We start from the raw sequence: 19,763 nt of genomic DNA on the forward strand, positions 1-19,763 counted from the left end.
CCATGATCTACCAAAACCAACTCATGAAGAGAAAATATGAACAAAACTATAACTAGCAAAGAGATTAAAGCAGTAATGAACACCTCCAAACTAAAAAAAAAAAAAAAAAAAAAGCCCATTGTTTCACTTGGCAAATTCTACCAAACATTTAAAGATGCTAGAATTAGCACCAATACTTCGTAAATACTTTCAAAAAATTAAAAGAGGAAGGAACATTTCCTAATTCATTCTATAAGGCCAGCATATTGCTGCACATGGTGACACATGCCTATAATCCCAGCTGTTCAGGAGAATGAGGCAGGAGAAATCAAGTTTGAAACCATTCTCAGCTATATAGTGAGACCCAACCCAAAAAAAGGATTTTTTTAAAGTAACGTTCAGCTGTGAGGCACTACTCTGATACCAAAGTTAGACCAAGACACTGCAAGAAAACCATACAGAACAATATCCCAGAAAAATACAGATGAAAAAAAAGCAACAAAAATTAGTAAACCAAATTCAGTAGCACTTTTCAAGGGTTATATAGCATGACCAAGTGAGACTTATTATTGGAGCACAAGAATGGTTTAAAAATAAAAATCAATTGATGCAATACATCACATTAATAGAAGAAGGAAAAATCCACATGATCATCTCCACTAACATATTAAGGTCGATATATTAAAGAAATAATTTGATAAAAATTCAACATCTTTTCAAGATGAAAAAAATTCAGATAGGGATAGAAGGAAATTTCTTCAACATGATGAAGTCCATAGAGTAAAACTCAACAACTAACAACACACTCAATAATAAAAGACAAAGATTTTCCCTACAGATCAGGAGCAAAACAGACACCAACTTTTGCCACTTCATTCAACAGAGTACTAAAACTTCTAGACAGAGCAATTATACAAGAAAAAGAAATTGAAGACATCCATATTGGAAAGATAAAATTAACCCTGTTCACACACAGATGACAAAATTTTAAGTAGAAATCCCTTAAGATTTCACACAGACACAAAAAACTGTTAAGAGATAATTCAGCAAAAATCAGCTGGATTTTAGGTTAGCAATTTAAAAATTTTATAAATAAAATTGAGAAAACAAGTCCACTTATAGGAGTATCAAACAGAGTAAAATACTGAGAAATTAACCAAGGAGGTGAGACTTTCATAATGAAAACTAAAAAATACTGCTGAAAAATATTAAACAAACATAAAATGGAAATGCATCACATATGAGTGGGTTGTTAAAATAACAATACCAATCCAAAGCAATCAACTGACTCAATGCAATCACTGTCAAAATCCCAACCATGTGTTTTGCAGAAATAGAAAAGCCTATCCTAAAATTCATATTGAATCTCAAGATACCCCAAATGGCCATAACAATCTTGAAAAGAAAAACAAAGTTGGAAAATTCACAATGATCGAAAACAATCTGACAATGGCATATGGACATATAAACCAATGGAAAAAACAGAGGATAGAAAGAAACCCCACAACATGGCCAACAACTTTTCACAAGGGTGGTGCTAAGACCATTCAATGGAGAAAGGATAGTCTTCCAACAAATGTTACTGGAAGCTGGACATTTGCATGCAAAAAAAAAAAAATGAAGTTGGACCCTTGACTTACACCACATACAAAAATTAACTCAAAATGGATCAAAGACCTAAACTTACACTTATAATTAAATAAAACCCCAAGAAGAAAACAACAATGGGTTTGGTCGTAAATTCTTGGATATGATATCAAAAAAGCACAGGCAATAAAAGCCAAAAATGGATAAATTGGACTTCAAGATGGAAAATTCCGCCCAGTACAATAATATGATAAAAAAATTAAAAATTAAATTAAATAAGTAAATAAAATTCCAGGCAGGTGCTGGTAGCTCACACCTGCAATTCTAGCTACTTGGGAAGCTAAGATCCAGAGGATCACAGTTTGAAGCCAACCCAAACAAAAAGTTCACAAGACCCCATATCTCAACTGATAGCTGGATGGTGCACACCTGTCATCCCAAGCTAGCAAGGAGGTGAAGATCATGACTACTACAGTTCCAAACCAATTTCAGTGCACAGACCCTGGTGATGCACATCTGTCATCCCAGCAATGGCAGGAAACATAAAATAGGAGGATGGCGAACCTGCTGGCTGAGCAAAAAGTGAGATCCTATAAACAGAGGTGGAGGCATGACTAAAAGGTAGAACACCTCCATAGCAAGTGTGAAACTCTCAGTCCAAACCCCAGTCTTGCCAAAAACAAAAAAGGGAAATTCCTTGAACATACCCAAACAAGCAGTGTCTGGCTATGGCTTGTATTTAAAATGATGCTGTGTTTTCACTGTGGTCCAAAGCTCTGTAGTGCTACTTGGCACCTCCATGGAGTTCTCACCATTCAACATGACAGATTTAGTAAAGTATTAGTTAGGTTGAGTCTCGCTTGGCTCCATTCTGTCATCTTTGTATGAATCCAATGGATTGTTTTTTTTGTTTTGTGTTTTTGGTGGTGGTGAGGGGTGGTTTCCCGGCTTTTAAAACAGCTTTTAGCTGATGTTCATAAATAATGAGTACTCAGAACTGTGCTACTAATAAGAGGAAACTCCTACCCAATAAAGTCCATTTCTTTACAGAGCTGTGTCATACCATCCTTTGGACCCTCAGCTGGAAAAGTAGAATCATCTCAAATAATGCCTTTTTAATTGTACCCTCTACTGTACTGTATGTCTGTGAATGGAAAACAGCTCATACCTGCTTTATGATATGTAGTAGAGACCATGCTTTATCAGAGCTGTTTTTAATGATGTTCTTTGGAATATTTTCTTTCCAGATGATGATTGAGAAGCTAATAAAATAATGGTGCAAGATACCACAACAATAACAGAACTTTACTCTTTTCTGGGAGTTTGTTTTTTACTTTTTTTTTAATGAAGTGTGCTGAATGTCTCTATAATTTTGTTCAATGACTGCAGAACCTGGAAAGGCTATTGTTGCTACTGATATGTAACACATTGCTATTATTGATATTTTATGTAAACATACATATATATGTAATTTGAATTTTAAAAACTTTAGCTTATATCTCAGTTTATTGTGTTGAGTTGGCATTGTACAGAAATTAATAGCCATATTGATCTAGAAATGTTAAAATTAACTTTCTTCCATTTGTACAGGGGATTAATAACCCACAACATTAAATACATAAGGTCTTATCTACCTGGGTATGGTTACACAAACTACTAAAATATTCTCTAAATGATGAAAAGATAGTATTTTGTGCCAAATGACACTAACAAGAAGATGAAACATGGGAAAATAGAGACAGGAGGATGAAAGTTTAAACACTAGTCCCATCAAAAAGAGGAGAGAAAAAGAGGGAAAGGGGAAGGGAAAAGAAGGAAAGAAAAGGGAAGGGAGGGAAGGAAGGAAGGAAGGGGGAGGGAGGTAGGGAGGGATGGAAGGAAGGAAGGGGGAGGGAGGGAGGGAGGGATGGAAGGAAGGAAGGAAGGAAGGAAGGAATCATTCATTCATTCATTCATTCATTCTAAGGAGACTATAACTTAAACCATCCTTAACAACTCCTCTGTCCTGACTCTTTATTCCTTGATTCCCATGCTCACTGTGTCCTTGAAGACATATTTCTCATTTCCTTCAATTAGATGTGGCGATGTGACTGAGTTCTAGTCAGTGGAATACGAATGAAAGTGATGCATACCATTCCCCCTAAGTATGTGCTTTCATATGTGACCTTTTCTCTCCTGCATGGCAGAATGGAAAGCAGTATGATATAAAGATATTATGTACAACTGTGCTGATAACATTGAAAAATATATTTCCTAGCAAAGAACAAACTTGAAAGTGACTTTAAACCCAAAAAATGAAAGCAGGGTCTCAAAGTTATTTGTTCACCCATATTCATCATATTCACACAGCCAAAAGAGGAAAGCAACCTAAATGTCCATTGGCAGATAAATCTGGATAAATACAGATACACATGTACATAAAAATTCACACACAAACACACGCACACAATTTACAGTAGAAGGGTGGTTGCCAGAGGACTGGAGATAAGGGAGAGTAGGGAGTTGTTTAAGTGAGTATAAAGTTTCAGTTTTGCAAAATAAAAAGGTTTTGAAGACTGGCTATACAACAATGTTAGTTATACTTAATGTTACTTAACACTTAAAGATGGCTAAGATGATATATTTTATGTGTATTTTACTATAATCAAAAAAATTTAAGATAAAAATAAATAATATTAAAATCTTCTGTGCTTTCTTTTAGGAGTGTGTGGGGGGGTTAAACTCAGTGACTCACACTTACTAGTCAAGTGCTCTACTGTTTGAGCCAGGCCTCCAAGCCCTTTTTGCTTTAGTTGTTTTTCAGGTAGAATCTGGCATCTTTGCCCTGTCCGGGCCTAGACTACAATTCTCCTATTTACACCTCCTATATAGTTAGGATGACAGGCACATACCACCATGTCTAACTTATTGGTCTAACTTTTTGCCTGGACGGCCTTGAAGTGCTCACAAGATCTTACCAATATATGACTATTGAGTAGCTGGGATTATAGGTGTATACCAGCACACCCAGACATTTAAGAAAATTTTAAAAGACAAAATATATTGAGCAATAAGCATAAACAGAGCTTGAAAAGGGTAATCAATGAGTTATTTTAAACACACAATAGATGCACAAGCTAGTTCTAGAAATACCTAGAAGTAGCCAGTAGTAGAACTGGTAGTTTAAAACTAAAAGTAAGAAAACAGCAGGAGGCTTGCTTTTCCACTGAATACTCTTTCTGATATATGGTAAAATTTCTATTGTGTCCATTAGTTACTTTTCTTTAAAAGTAATGATGATGAGCAAAAAGTCAAAGGAAAAGACCCAACCCTGATGATTTTACAACTGATTTTTATCTAATTAGATAATTTTTATTACTTACACTATTCCAAGCCATAGAAAAACCTCACATTCCCAAATTCATGTTATAAACTTAGCACAAATAAGTGTTACAATAACTAGTTGCTTTCAACTGTGAAAATAAGTGTCATGCTAAACACATTTTTGAGAGTCCTAAGACCAAAGCGCTAGAAGGAAATATTTTATTAAATAGCTATCCAATCCATTTGCCAAGAGCCAACCAAATTTAACTCTCACACAAAACACAAGAATAGACAATAGTTCAAATTTCTAAATATATTTTATCTCTGAATATAAAATTTAAGTAACAGAAATAATCTGATTTGGTATAAATGAGTTCTAAAACCATTAAGAGTTCAGAGTTCTTTAGGTTTTGGAGGGGCTCAAGCCCTACCACTACTAACACACACACACACACACACACACACACACACACACACACCCCAGAACAATAATTCTCAAACTTTGGCTTGCTAACAATACTGCCAGCTGCCCCCACCACCACAGCTTTTGACTTAACAGGCCTAGAGTAGGGACCTCAGAATGTGCATTTCTAACAAGTCTCCAGGTGATGCTGATGCTATTGTACACCATACTTTGAGACATACCAAACTAGATGTTTATCTAGTTAACTTTCTAACTCAACCCTAACCTCCCATAATACAAAATACCTATACTAGAAGAATATACATCTGATTCTCAACAGTGGCTATTCCTGGAGAATGAAAAGGAAATTAGTTGAGTCAAAACAGATTTCAGCTTTTCTATAATTAAAAGAGACTTTATGCAAATATTATTGCTTTTGTTTGCTTTGCCACTGTTGTTTGAGATAGGGTCTCACTATATAGCCCAAGCTGGCCCAGAAATCCTGATCCTCCAAGTGCTGGGATTTCAGGTGTGTACCACCATGTCTAACCTTGTTTAATTTTTAAAATCATATATAAACAGAAAAAGGAAGAGCAATATATCAAAATGCTAATAGAGTATAACTCACTTGTTATATTCTTTGTACATTTAAAATATTTCTGCTAAAAAAAGATACTACAGTCAAAAGAAACAACTGACTGGAAAAATACTTACATCAGACAAAAAATAAAGGATTATTGCTTCTAACATACAAAAAGTTCCACAAATAAGAGACTAGGAAACAACACAGTTAAAAAAAAAATAGGTAAAGGAAATCAATAGGTACTTCACAGAAATCATAAAAATGGGTACAAAATGTATGAAATGATCCTGAACTCCACTAATCTTTTTTGTTGTTACTGACAGGCGGTCCCACCTACTATGTTACTCAACCTGTCATTGAACTCATGGGCTCAAGTGATCCTTTTCCCTCAGCCTTCACAGTAGCTGAGACTGAGGACAGATGGATTGCAAGAAAATTAAAAATATTTATTTGTTTGTTTGTTTGTCTATATATAAGAGGCCAGACACAGGGATTAAAGCAGAACCAGTAAGTAAAGCTGAAAAGTAAGATCATTGAGCTTTCCTCCCACAGAATCAATGTAAGTCTGCATTCTCCTTTTGGACATTAAGAAGCTGAAAATTCTTTCAATAGGTAGAGACAAAAAATTAAACAGCATATCTGGCAAATGGATGCCTGAAAGTTATACCTATTGCCCCTATGTTTGGGTAGTCCTCAATAATTTGTCTCCAAATTTTGGAATAATAACAAGATCCACCTTGGCCCATGTTTTAGGTGACAAACCCATCCCAAACCCCTTACCTCTATGCTAGGGAAGAATGATTCAAGTGGTAGAGCACTTGCCTAACAAGCATGAGGCCCTGAGTTCTATCCTCAGTACCCCCCCCACAAAAAAAGAGGGAGTCCCCAGAAAAATGCTCCCGACAAAAATTATTTTGAGTCCTCCTTACTCACATCTCCTGCATGTAAAGTATGTTTCTCTTTTCCTTTCCCATCTCTCCCCATTTCATCCTGTTTTACTAAAATAAATTCCATCTTGTGAAATTCTTTTTGTGAGACCCCTTGAAATGCTCTTCATCATGGATCTCAAGTTTCTATGAATTGCATGGAAACTGAGAAGCCAGTCCCTCCCCTTTCCTTGGTAACAAGACTACAGGCATACACCACTCATCCAGCTTCACTAATCTTAAGAAAAATACAAATTAAAATAAGATACTATCTTTCTTTCTTTAAATATTCACTCAGTAATTATAATCAATGCCCTCAATTGGAAATTAGTATTTGAGTCATTAATACTTTTATATCATTTACTGAAGATAAGATTGCTTTTAGTTACTGAGGTACAACTAACATATAATGAGCATCGGCAATTTTCAGTGCAAAATTCAATGAACTCTGAGAAAGGATAGTCACAAAACCACAACCACAATGCTAGGGACCACCTCCGTCAACATGAGAAGCTGCCAGTGCTCCTTTCCAATCCATTGCCTTCCCTAACTCCCACCCCTGTTGTCCACTGATGGGCTTTCTGTTCCTGTATTTTGACTTCTCCAGAAATTCTTTTTAAAGAAATCATAAAAAAGAAAAAATTTTAAAAAGAAGAAAAAGCAAAAACAAAACAATAGATATCATATAGTATGTCATCTCTTCTCTCTGGCTTCCTTTGCTTAGCACAGTGTTTTAGAGATTCATCCATGTTGTCAAGTCACTAATTAGCTATTTTTAATTAATTAGCTACCTTTAATTCATTATCTCATAGCATCATAGCTGGCTTATCCATTCACAAGCTGATGGACAATTGGGCTATTTTCAAGTGTAGGCTATTATAAATAAAGCTATGATAAGCACTGAGGTATAAATCTTTGAATGAAGAAGTATAAGTGTTAGTGGGATTCCTTATTTTTATAATCTTCATTTTGTTCATGAATGCAACTTATTTTCAACATTTATAACTCTGGAGTTACATTTACAGAAATAACTGCTGACACATCTATTTTTTTTCTTCTTCCTAATCTTGTTATGTAGCTATCATTCTATACTTGCAAACTTATATGTAATTCTAATTGTAGTATATATGTTTGCTTCCCTCCATGATGACACTTTCCCCAATTATACTTGTATGTTTGACAAAAAATGCATGTATTTAAGCAGTTCAACATGATGTTATTGATAGACACCGTGAAATGATTGCCACAATCGAGTTAATTAACATATCCATCAGCTGAAATAGTTTACTTTTGGGGGAGGAGGTGAGAATACCTGAGATGAGATACTGTCTCACTTTATTATTGTTGCAAAAACTTAAAAAAACTTAAAAACAGTTAATTCCGATGAAGATGCAGGAAAAATGGGCAGTCTAATTGAATGCTGGTGAAAATGTGACCTGCTGCAACTACAGGTGAAGGTAAATCTAGGAATAATTATTACGATTTTTCAATTTTCAAATGTTCTCAACACAGAAATTTGAATTTGGGATTTTAGTCTATGAATTAGAATATCAGTTAACATGAATATATAAACAAAGTAAATACTTAAAATATTTAATGCCAAAAAAACCTTAAAATATCTCTCAATATTCATTCATTCACAGTGAAATGGTTGAGCAAATGAGGCTCAGTACAGTTAACAGAATGTGGGACTGGCGGTGTAGCTCAAGTGGTAGACTGCACCCTCTGCAAGTGCAGCCTTGAGTTCAAACCCCAGTTCCACCAAAAACAACAACAACAAAAAAGAACCCACTATTCTTTAGCCTGGTGCCAGGGTCCCACGCCTGTCATCCTAGCTACTTGAGAGGCTAAGGTCAGGAGAATCACAGTTGGAGGCCAATTGAAGCAAATATTTCCAAAGACCCCATCTCCAAAATAACCAGAGCAAAATAGATTGGCAGTGTGGCTCAAATGGTAGAGTGCCTGCCTTGCAAGTGCAGCCCAGAGTTTAAACCCCAGTCCCATCCAAAAAAAAAAAAAAGGGGGGTGGGGGGGGAAGGTGGTAGATCTCTATAACTATTTTGAGGAACAGTCAAAATATATTCTTGGATAAAATAAAGTAAGATGCAACATCCACCACCCTGTGTACGCATGAGCATATTCATCTGAATGTTTATATGAGCAAGTAGATATGAATGGGAGGATACATACAAGCCATTAACTGGTTAGAGAGAATGTGACTATAGAAGAGCAAGAACACATAAAAAATAAATACCTTTCTTTAAATCCAGAAACATATAAAAATCTAAAATTTTTAATCTACAAAAAATGGAAACATACTTTAAAAATCTTACAGAGTATCAGACACAAAGGTCACACATTGTATGATTTCATTTATATGAAATATCTAGTTTAGAATAAGCCAACTTATAGATATTTAAAAAAGTAGATTAGTGGCCTACTAATGAATAAAAAATTTCTTGCTGAGCAAATGAAAATATTCTGGAAGCAAACGGAAATAGTAATTGCACAATTTTGTGAATATATTTATATATTCATATTAAATGTGGTAGAGGCACTCTCATATTTAAGGAGGTAAATTACATGTCATATAATTATAGCTTTATAAAACAAGCAAATAAACTCTTGGGGCAAGAGAAATTTGACCAAAAAAACTAAGAGACAAAAATAAAGAAAAAACAAGACTGAGCTGACTACATATAGTTGGAACATCTAAGTAGGATGGAAAAACCAAGTAAAAATGTATACGCATCTTACAAATCAGTAAAAATAACAATTTCAATAGTAAAACTAGCAAATTCACAAATGACCAATAAACATTTAGAAAGATATACTTGTGATTAAAATATAAATTCATTTGAATTCTTACTGAATTTATAGTAGACTTTAAACTATCTCTACTTTCCCAATAAATAGAAATAAAACAACAGGAAAAAAAAACCCTACTATTTTGAAGGATTCCCAACATCTAACATAAAAACTGATGTCCTCAAAAGTTGGGACAGAAGGGGTGAGGTGTATAGATAGCTCAGTGGTGGAGCACTTGCCTAGCATGAGTAAGGGTCCTGGATTCTACCCCCAGCAAAACACACACACACACACACACACACACACACACACACACACTTAAAAAGCACACACACACACACACACACACTTAAAAAGCTTGGACACAGAACTAAGAGGAATACCAGGGAATCATAGACTCTCAAGGTTTACTTAGTTCACTAATTTACCTTCAATGTATCGATTCCCTACACAATATTTCTACAAAGTAGCAAGTCATTCAGCTGATTTCAAACATCTCCATCCACAGCCCATTCCATGACTAGTCAACTAAGAATATTTCTTCTCAAGTAGCAGAAAAGGAAACAATGTATAGCAAAACAACTGCATACTGAACTTCAAATAATATAGTTAAGATACTCAACTCCTATTTTTTTAAATAATAAGATCCCTTAGAATTACAATAAAGTGCTAATTTCAACACAGAGGGTATATGTGGTATCCTGCCTTCCTAATAAAACTCTGTGAAAACTGTTCCAAAATAAAGTTACCAAGTAACTTTAAAGTAGCACCAAGTTAAAACAACACACTATGAAAGTAACAAAGTCTAGAAAGGCAATCTCTGAAGTGAACATTAGAGAAACCTATGTTTGGTATTAACAGATCTATCGTTTAGTCTTCTCTGGTAAAAGAAACCAATGGATTATTTTAAATCTAGATCACTAAATGTTACTATTTGTTCCTCTTCCAAATAAAATTATGTATGCTTCCGCTATAAGGCAAGCAAACACACCTAAAATGACCAAAATTATAATTTGTTTAAAGAATGAAATGCCTAAACTAATACATATCATGAATAGAACTGCTTCACATCTCTTTAATGTAAATTAATTTGCCCTTCTCACCTTATTCATATTGTTTTCATCAACCACATCCTTGGATATATCCTGGATTATTTCTGGACACAAAATAAGGAGAATAATTTGCAGTGGCCAAACTGCTGCTTTACGTTTGGTGCTTTCAGCAAAACCATCCACCAAGTCAAACAGCTTCTCTGCACACTCTATATGAACAATATAAATATTAAATGACATTATTAGATAAGAAGAAAGTCTTGGCATTAAATTAAAATCCAACACCATCCAAAAACCTAAAGGCTGCAATTTGAAGAGATAAATTTGGATGGTCACTTAAACAACTACATAAATTCAAATCAGGTAAGTAGACATGTCACATTGTATATATGTTAGAAGAGATATCTCAATGCATCCTGGAAAAGTTCACATTTTAGAATAATTGATCTTGTGTTCTGTCTCAACGTGCAGGAGCTTATGCAAGTCTGATATGCCTAAACAACAAAAACTGGACATCTTCTCAGAAATAATTATCAAAGTTGCCCAGGAGCCTATATTCTCTGCCATGCAGCTATCCCCCACAGGTAAAAAGACTATTACTATTTTATATACATCTCTCTAAATTCAAAATAAAGCCTCAGAACACACAAAAAAAGGTACTGTTCTGAAACAGAGAGCCTTCAAATATACAATAACTCTAAAGATTAGAGATTTCAAATGTCTTTATCTACTTGCTCAAAAGAAGGGAAAAGAATTGGAAGCAATATGAGAGAAAAACAGTATTTTGTATTTGATATCAGTTGACAATAGAAGATGTAAAAGCCCTTTATAACAAAAGAAACTTGGGAAATGGCAGTTTTTATCTCATAAATAAAAGTTTAAGAAAAAGAAAAAAAAAATCAATCTCAGCCTTACCAGCCATATCAGTCTGTGGAATCTGATAGAGCTTTGTAAACTCATCTGGATAATTTTCTACCCAGTTCCAAAAGGCCTACAAGTAACAAAACATATGTCTTTACATGAAAGCAATGAACTTTTCTTAACACAGTAAATGTCATAAATTTCTAATTTCCTTCATAAAAATGCTACAATGCATATATCCTAAAAATTACCAGGAAATTATCACTTGTCTTCTTTTTTTATTCAAAAATACTAAAGATAGCAAAATTTATAAGCAAAAACAAAACTTTAATACAAAGAGGTTGTAGCTTACCTTTTCCAGGCTATTTATAACTGCTAACTGTGCAACCTTCTTTAGGGCTTTAAATTTAAATGCTGTTTCTGGAAGGAGAAAAAATGTTTGTAAGTTAACTCCAAATTATTTAATTAACACAAATACAGTTCAGAGCTACTAGAATAATAACTTTTCTTTTACATATTTTCATTCCAGTATTATTTATAAGCAACACAAGATGAAGGCAATTAATATAAACTCCTAACTCATGAGTATGGCTCCTGAAGACAAACTACAATAAAAAGCAAACATACAAACTTCTAAAACTGAGTTTTTCCTTTATTTTTAATAATTTATTTTTTGAAAAAGTATACAACATAGTTATTGTAGAAATTATTAAAGTACACAACACCCTAAGGGAAAGTTAAAAGATAATCCATGATTCTATGTTATAGAGATAATCACAGTTAACAGTTTGGGGACTCTTCCCCTATCCCTTTTCCTATGCATATATAATATTTAACATAATTGAGAACATGCTGGCCATGCCAAACCATTATTTTCACTTAAAATAGTATCCTCAACATTTCTGAATCCTTAAAAATTATTCAAAAATATATTTTTGTTCTACATCCAACAGTAACTATTAAACAATTATACAATCTGCCAGATGTTTTCAGCATGAAATATTTAATTCTTTCTAGCTACAGGCATGGCTCAAGTGACAAAGCACCTGCCTAGCAAGTGCAAGGGCCTGAGTTTAAGCCCCAGTATTGCCCCCTATATATATCTAATTCTTTCAAAATCTTGATTTTTTTCAGGTTATAGATAGGCAAACTATCTATAATCACAGATCTGAATTGGGCTTCAAAGTCACAGTCTTTTCAGTATGTTTGATGTTTCTCAGAATATTAATTCTCACAGAATTAAGTTACTGGTTATTTAAAGGTTTTCCAGTTGTACATTTATTTCCAACATTTCACTATTATAAATAACATTAATAAACTTTTATATCCAAAACTCTTCACATATTATTAGTTATTTCTTTAAGGAAAGCAAATGTCTAGATGTAAAAGTATCTAGGCAAATAAATGCTTATTTTTTAAGGTATTCGATAAATTCTGTCAAGCTGCTTTTCAGAAAGGCTAGACCAAATGTCACTCCCACTGAGCAGCATATGAAAGTACCTGTATCATATCCTTGCCATGATTAAGCATGTTCATTTTTTTTATTTTGCTGATTAGATTGTCCAAAATAGTAGAAAGCATTTTAATCCAAGATTAAAAAATATACCTCCATATAAATATATTTGATATTTGAGTTTCATCTTCTATATATTACCTACATCTTATCTGGAAAAGATGACCCTTCCAAAAACTATTTTACCCTAACAGTGCTTTAGCAAAAAACTCCTCATATGGGCTTTTAATGAAGGAACACCAGATTTTGCTACAATTTCATAAAATCTTTCTAAGATAGAGAAGAGTCCTTGAGCATTTATCTAAAGGACTTTTTAAATGTGAATTTCTTTTTCTGGACTTGTGAATAAGTAACTTGTACCCCAAATGCATTGTTAAATGTTCCTCCTTGAATCTTCTTGGCTCTCAATTCTCCTTTGAGTTCCCAGACAATGGCATTGTACTTCTCTTTAGCCTTTCTGCCTTCCCACATTTATCAACTTTACCTTTATGACACCATAAATGTGTTATGTAATCTAGTCTCAATTCCAACATACATATCTTTTACTACTTCCATTCTACAAATTTCTTGCTGGACAAATGTCCAGCTGACACATCAAATTCAGCAAATCTAAAACGGAATTCATCATCTTCCTAGCCACCTCTTCTCTGCCATCAATACTTCTTTCACTTTCCTGCTTTATTTAATCAGCTTTGCTCTATAATTTCAGTGATGTATCACTAGCCTCATATATCTAAATTGATTATGGAACACTATGCATTCTACTCAAATGTGATATATATTCCACTTCCCAAATATCTATCAAATTGGTCCCTACCTCACCCCATTCCCATCTAGACCTCTACCAGTCTCATTATTTCTCACCACATTACTATGCAATCAAGTCCCACAAGTTCATGCAACCCTCTACCAAGTCATCCTGCAAATTCCAAGCAAAATACTGTCTTCAACAAAAAACTGAACAAGGTTAACTCCTATGTTAAAGTCTTTCTATCACTTCCCAAAACCATTAAAATAAAGTCTCATAACCCGTAAGTCCAACAGTGTAACAGTTTATTTTGGTTCCAGAAATGGCCAGGTGAGAAGTGACTCTACCACCTAAAATTTTCTAACTCTGAGACCCTGGAAACATCACATAAGCCTCAGTTCCTGTATCTATTATATGAGATACTAGCATTGTGTAATACATATGCAACTCTAACATTGCATCACAGGGTTATTGTTAGGACTGACCAGAAAAGTCATGTAAACTGCACTGTACAATGCCTGGCAACAGAAGGCCACAAATTTTTTTCTATTTCTATTAACACGATCTGACCTATTCTAGGTCCTCATATCTTGCTCCTTTCTTCTTAACATCGCCCACATCCAACCAAACCATAGCTTCTTTCTCATCTTATACTTACTCTGTTTGTGTTTACTATATTGTTTGGCAAATAATTTGTTGCATGAACTGGGCTATGAGTTCCTTAGGGATGATTCAGTATTTTATTAATCTTTGTAATCTGAACAATTAACATGCTTTTGTATTGCATTTCTCAACAAATTCTTGAAATGAACTTAAAACACATTATTACTTCTATTACCATTATGGAAAATTCCCATTCCTTCCACCATTGTCACTGAGAGCTATCTTTTGCTACCCTACAACATACTGACTTTATACTTGATATGTTTATCAGTGTATATTCTTAATTTGTGTTTATGAGGAAAACTCCTGTCAATAGGGAATAGTTCTCTCAATACAAAAGCAACTCATTTACCTGTACCCTTACTTTCTCTTATTTGGGCATGGAGCATCAGCTGAATTAATTACCATACATTGAATATTTCTAAGAAAACTGTTGTCTTAAACAAGCATCTATTCATGGGCAACTAAAACTGGATTTATTTCCAGAATGTCACCTAAGTTATTTTTTAGAAGATCATAAAACTCTGTGCTCTATTTACTTATTTGGAGTGATGCTAGAAATCAAACCTGGGTTTGGAAATGCTAAGTATGTGCTCTAGCACTGAGCTACAACCCCAGCCCTTAAATTTAACTCATAGAGGAGATCTTTAAATTTTACCATTCAGTTCCTTAACTGCTCAATGTTTAAATGTAAGTATTAAAATTTTACAAATTTCAGGACTAGGGGGTGTACCTCAGTGGTAGAGCACTTGTCTAACATGCATGAAGCCCTGGGTTCGAGCATCAGTACCACAAAATGGTACTGAACTCAAGGCTTTGCATTTGCTACGCAGGCATTCTACCAGTTGAGCCACTCCAGCAGTCCTTAGAATAAAATCTTGCAAACATGAATTAGATAGGTGGTATATTATAAGCTAACGTAATTTCTGTCCATGTATTCACATCTTGCCATAATAGCTAAAATGACTCATTTTTCCCCTTTATTAAAGTCACTTAAAACTGATTAAATTGTTGCTTGATTTTTACAACGACTGTAAAACATTTTTGTAAAAACAAAAACCTTAAAATCATGGTTTTTGTTTGTTCATTTTTGTGATACTGGGAATCAAGCACTCTGCCACTGAGCTACACCTCCACACACAAATCATAAATTCTGAAAAAAGGTAATACAGATGAAACATGATCTTATTTTATTCCTCTATACAAATAAACTTTTTTCTCTCTCTGGTGAAATAGTTATTGAGTTTAAGGTAAATGTTAAGAAAATGTTCTTAAAACATACATCAACCGCATTACACAACAGTTGAGGTTTTTCAAAGCAAATATAACTCAATCTCTTTCCCTTAGGTCAGACATTGAAAACACTTTGATAATACCTTAACTAAGATACAAAGTAAAATAAAAATAGGTGTGAACTGTATACAAGATTTCATGTTTAAATTAGCAAGGTCCATGATACCTAAACCTAGAAAGCAACTTTTGTGAAATAAAATTTTAAATATTCACACTCAGTTTATGACTAATACTCAATGATATTTGATTTATATCAACACTTTACTGCCTAGTATAATAATTCTCTCAATGCCTTCAGACAGTTTATTTCAGATCACTTAATATTGTAAAGCACTTCTGAAGCTTTTCAATTACATCTCAGATGCTATAATATCCCCATCCCCATGAGACAACTTCTGACACATTCCATGGAGAAGCAAAACTGGCCACTGAAAGGTTGAAAGACTTTGTAGTATCATAAAGCTAGCCAATGAACCAGTAAGAAAAATGAAAATGTCACAAATGAAATTTCCTGGCTCAATTCCTCTTCTTGCCATACAATCTCCCGAGTCCTTAAGCACTGAAATTTTTAAATCCTACAAATGATCATCTTATTATTCAGCTATAAAAAAATGAAATTATGTCATCTGTAGGAAAATGGATGGAACTGGAGATCATCATGCTGAATGAAGTAAGCCAAGCTCAAAAGGCCAAATAATTGCATGTTTTCACTCATTTGTGAGCTTAGACCTATAATGATAATAATAACAATGGGGCATGAAAGTAATGGGGGACACGGTAGGGGGATCAGCAGGAGAGGGGAGAGGGAAAGGAAAGGATACTGAGGGGTGACTAGGATGGAAGTGTACTTCATATACATATGAAGACTGCATGAAACCCACCATTGTTTAAAAAAGGGGAGAAAAGAGAGAGAGGAGGGGAATGAAAATATAATAGAGGTGAACTTGTTCAAAGTACACTGTACGCATGTATGGAATTTTCACAATGAAACCTCCTCATATTATTAATACATGATAATTCAAAAATTAAAAAATGTAAAGACTTCTTTAAGCACTGCAATTAGCTAAACAGATAACTTCTATAATGTAGAGCCATCCATAAGGGATCAAATTCCAGAAACATTAAATAACATTGCCCTTACATTTTCTTTACTAAAACCAAAAATTGTAGCTGAATAAAACTTTGCATTGCCAAGAATTAAGTTACTCATCTTCTTTACTACATTATTTTCAAAGATTCAAAAATTAGGGAACCATATACATTGCTAGCAGTCTCACAGGAACATTTGCAGTATAAAATCCACTTTTGATGTTCTAGTTCAATATAATTAGTACACTTAGTACACTCACAATACTGAGTCTGACCCATAGTGACTAATTTCAGATGTCATACATCTAAACTTACCCTTCAGGAGTCGTTTTAATTTTGCACAATCTACGTTGATATACTGTAACAATTCTATATCATGGACATCAACATTGTCTTCTGAACAAACAGTCAATTCCTGTAACCTGAGAAGTAAAACCAAAAATAACTTACAATTTAAGTCTAAGGATATTTCAAAATTCTGAATTCAGCAGATCCTTAATCCTAGTGAAGAATTCATAACAGTAAAGACACTTATAAAAATAAGAGAACAGATCTTGGGGCATGACTCAAGTGGTACACCACTTGCCTAGAAACTGTGAGGCTCTAAGATCAAACTCCAGTATCACAAAACAATAAATAAAATAAGAGAATATTTCTTATAAAAATCTAAAGGCTATAATTAATTTAAAGGAAATGAGGAAAACAATCATGACAGCCTAGTAAACTTTGTATCCCTATCTTCAAGACTGAGGTGTTTAAATTATATTTCCCACTTATATCCAGGATCTTTGGGAAAATCAGTTAATTCCAGAATTGGAGATATTCAAAATAAGCCAAGGTCACCTTGAGCTTAAAAACAAGGAAATTAGCAAGTGCCATACTCATTCAAAAATCACACAGGTATAAGCAGGGCACCAGTTGCTCACTCCCATAATCCTAGCTACTCAGGAGGACTGTGGTTGAAGCCAGCCTGAGCAAATAGTTCCCAAGACCCTGTCTTGAAAAAAAAACCCATCACAAAAAAAGGGCTGGTGTATAGAAAGAGAGCAGGATATAAAATCAACATAGAAATATCATTAGCATTTCTATACACTAATAATGAACAAACTGAGAAAGAATATATGAAAACAATCCCATTCACAATAGCCTCAAAAAAAATCAAATACCTAGGTGTAAACTTAACAAAGGATGTGAACGACCTCTACAAGGAAAACTATAAACTTCTGAAGAAAGAGATTGAGGAAGACTATAGAAAATGGAGAGATCTCCCATGATCATGGATTGGTAGAATAAACAAAGTAAAAATGTCTATACTCCCAAAAGTAATCTATATGTTTAATGCAATTCCCATCAAAATCCCAATGACATTCATTAAGAGACTGAAAAACCTACCGTTAAATTTATATGGAAACACAAGAGGCCACGAATAGCCAAGGCAATACTCAGTCAAAAGAACAATGCAGGAGGTATCACAATACCCAACTTCAAACTATATTACACAGCAACAGCAATAAAAACAGCATGGTACTGGCACAAAAACAGACATGAAGACCAGTGGAACAGAATAGAGGACCCAGATATGAAGCCACACAACTATAACCAACTTATCTTTGACAAAGGCGCTAAAAATAAACAATGGAGAAAAGACAGCCTCTTCAACAAAAACTGCTGGGAAAACTGGTTAGCAGTCTGCAAAAAACTGAAACTAGATCCATGTATATCACCCTATACCAATATTAACTCGAAATGGATCAAGGATCTCAATATCAGACCCCAAACTCTAATGTTGGTACAGGAAAGAGTAGGAAATACTTTGGAACTAATAGATATAGGCAAAGACTTTCTCAATGGAACCCCAGCAGCTCAGCAACTAAGAGATAACATAGATAAATGGGACTTCATAAAACTAAAAAGGTTCTGCTCAACAAAAGAAATGGTCTCTAAACTGAAGAGAATACCTACAGAGTGGGAGAAAATATTTGCCAGCTACACATCAGACAAAGGACTGATAACCAGAACATATAGGGAACTCAAAAACTAAACTCTCCCAAAATAAATGAGCCAATAAAGAAATGGGCAAGTAAACTAAACAGAACTTTCTCAAAAGAAGAAATTCAAATTGCCAAAAAACACATGAAAAAATGCTCACCATCTCTAGCAATAAAGGAAATGCAAATTAAAACCACACTAAGATTCCACCTCACCCCTGTTAGAATAGCCATCATTAGCAACACCACTAACAACAAGTATTGGCGAGGATGCGGGCGGGGGAGGGCGGAAAAAGGAACCCTTTTACACTGCTGGTGGGAATGTAAACTAGCACAACCACTCTGAAAAAAAATTTGGAGGCTACTTAAAAATCTAAACATCGATCCACCATTTGATCCAGCAATACCACTCTTGGGGATATAATCAAAAGAATGTGACACAGGTTACTCCAGAGGCACCTGCACACCCATGTTTATTGCAGCACTATTCACAATAGCCAAGTTATGGAAACAGCCAAGATGTCCCACTACTGATGGATGGATTAAGAAAATGTGGTATTTTCACACAATGGAATTTTATGCAGCCATGAAGAAGAACGAAATGTTACCATTCGCTAGTAAATGGATGGAACTAGAGAACATCATTCTGCGTGAGGTTAGCCTGGCCCAAAAGACCAAAAATCGTATGTTCTCCCTCATATGTGGACATTAGATCAAGGGCAAACACAACAAGGGGATTGGACTTTGATCACATGATAAAGCGAGAGCACACAAGGGAGGTAAGAGGATAGGTAAGACACCCAAAAAACTAGATAGCATTTGTTGCCCTCAACACAGAGAAACTAAAGCAGATACTTTAAAGCGACTAAGGCCAATAGGAGAAGGGGACCAGGAACTAGAGAAAAGGTTAGTTCAAGAAGAATTAACAAAAGCGAGAGCACACAAGGGAGGGGTGAGGATAGGTAAG

General features: G+C 34.5%; 1 protein-coding gene across 10 annotated transcripts in view; it reads right to left on the reverse strand.

Annotated features, from left to right (window-relative positions):
- Nf1 (neurofibromin 1) overlaps positions 1 to 19,763 on the reverse strand; it is a 272,178-nt gene that overhangs the window by 174,063 nt on the left and 78,352 nt on the right. For all 10 annotated transcript variants that reach the window (XR_012438691.1, XM_074046432.1, XM_074046430.1 and 7 more), the window contains 4 exons: positions 17,124 to 17,230; positions 11,855 to 11,922; positions 11,557 to 11,632; positions 10,693 to 10,850 (listed from right to left, as the gene is read on the reverse strand). Coding sequence is in view for 9 of the 10 variants with exons in the window: in XM_074046432.1 (XP_073902533.1) it covers positions 10,693 to 10,850; positions 11,557 to 11,632; positions 11,855 to 11,922; positions 17,124 to 17,230 (409 nt within the window). In the remaining variant the exon portion in view is untranslated. The remainder of the gene's footprint in view (positions 1 to 10,692; positions 10,851 to 11,556; positions 11,633 to 11,854; positions 11,923 to 17,123; positions 17,231 to 19,763) is intronic.

This window comes from Castor canadensis, chromosome 11 (assembly GCF_047511655.1).
Source record: "Castor canadensis chromosome 11, mCasCan1.hap1v2, whole genome shotgun sequence".
NCBI classification, from domain to species: Eukaryota; Metazoa; Chordata; class Mammalia; order Rodentia; family Castoridae; genus Castor; species Castor canadensis.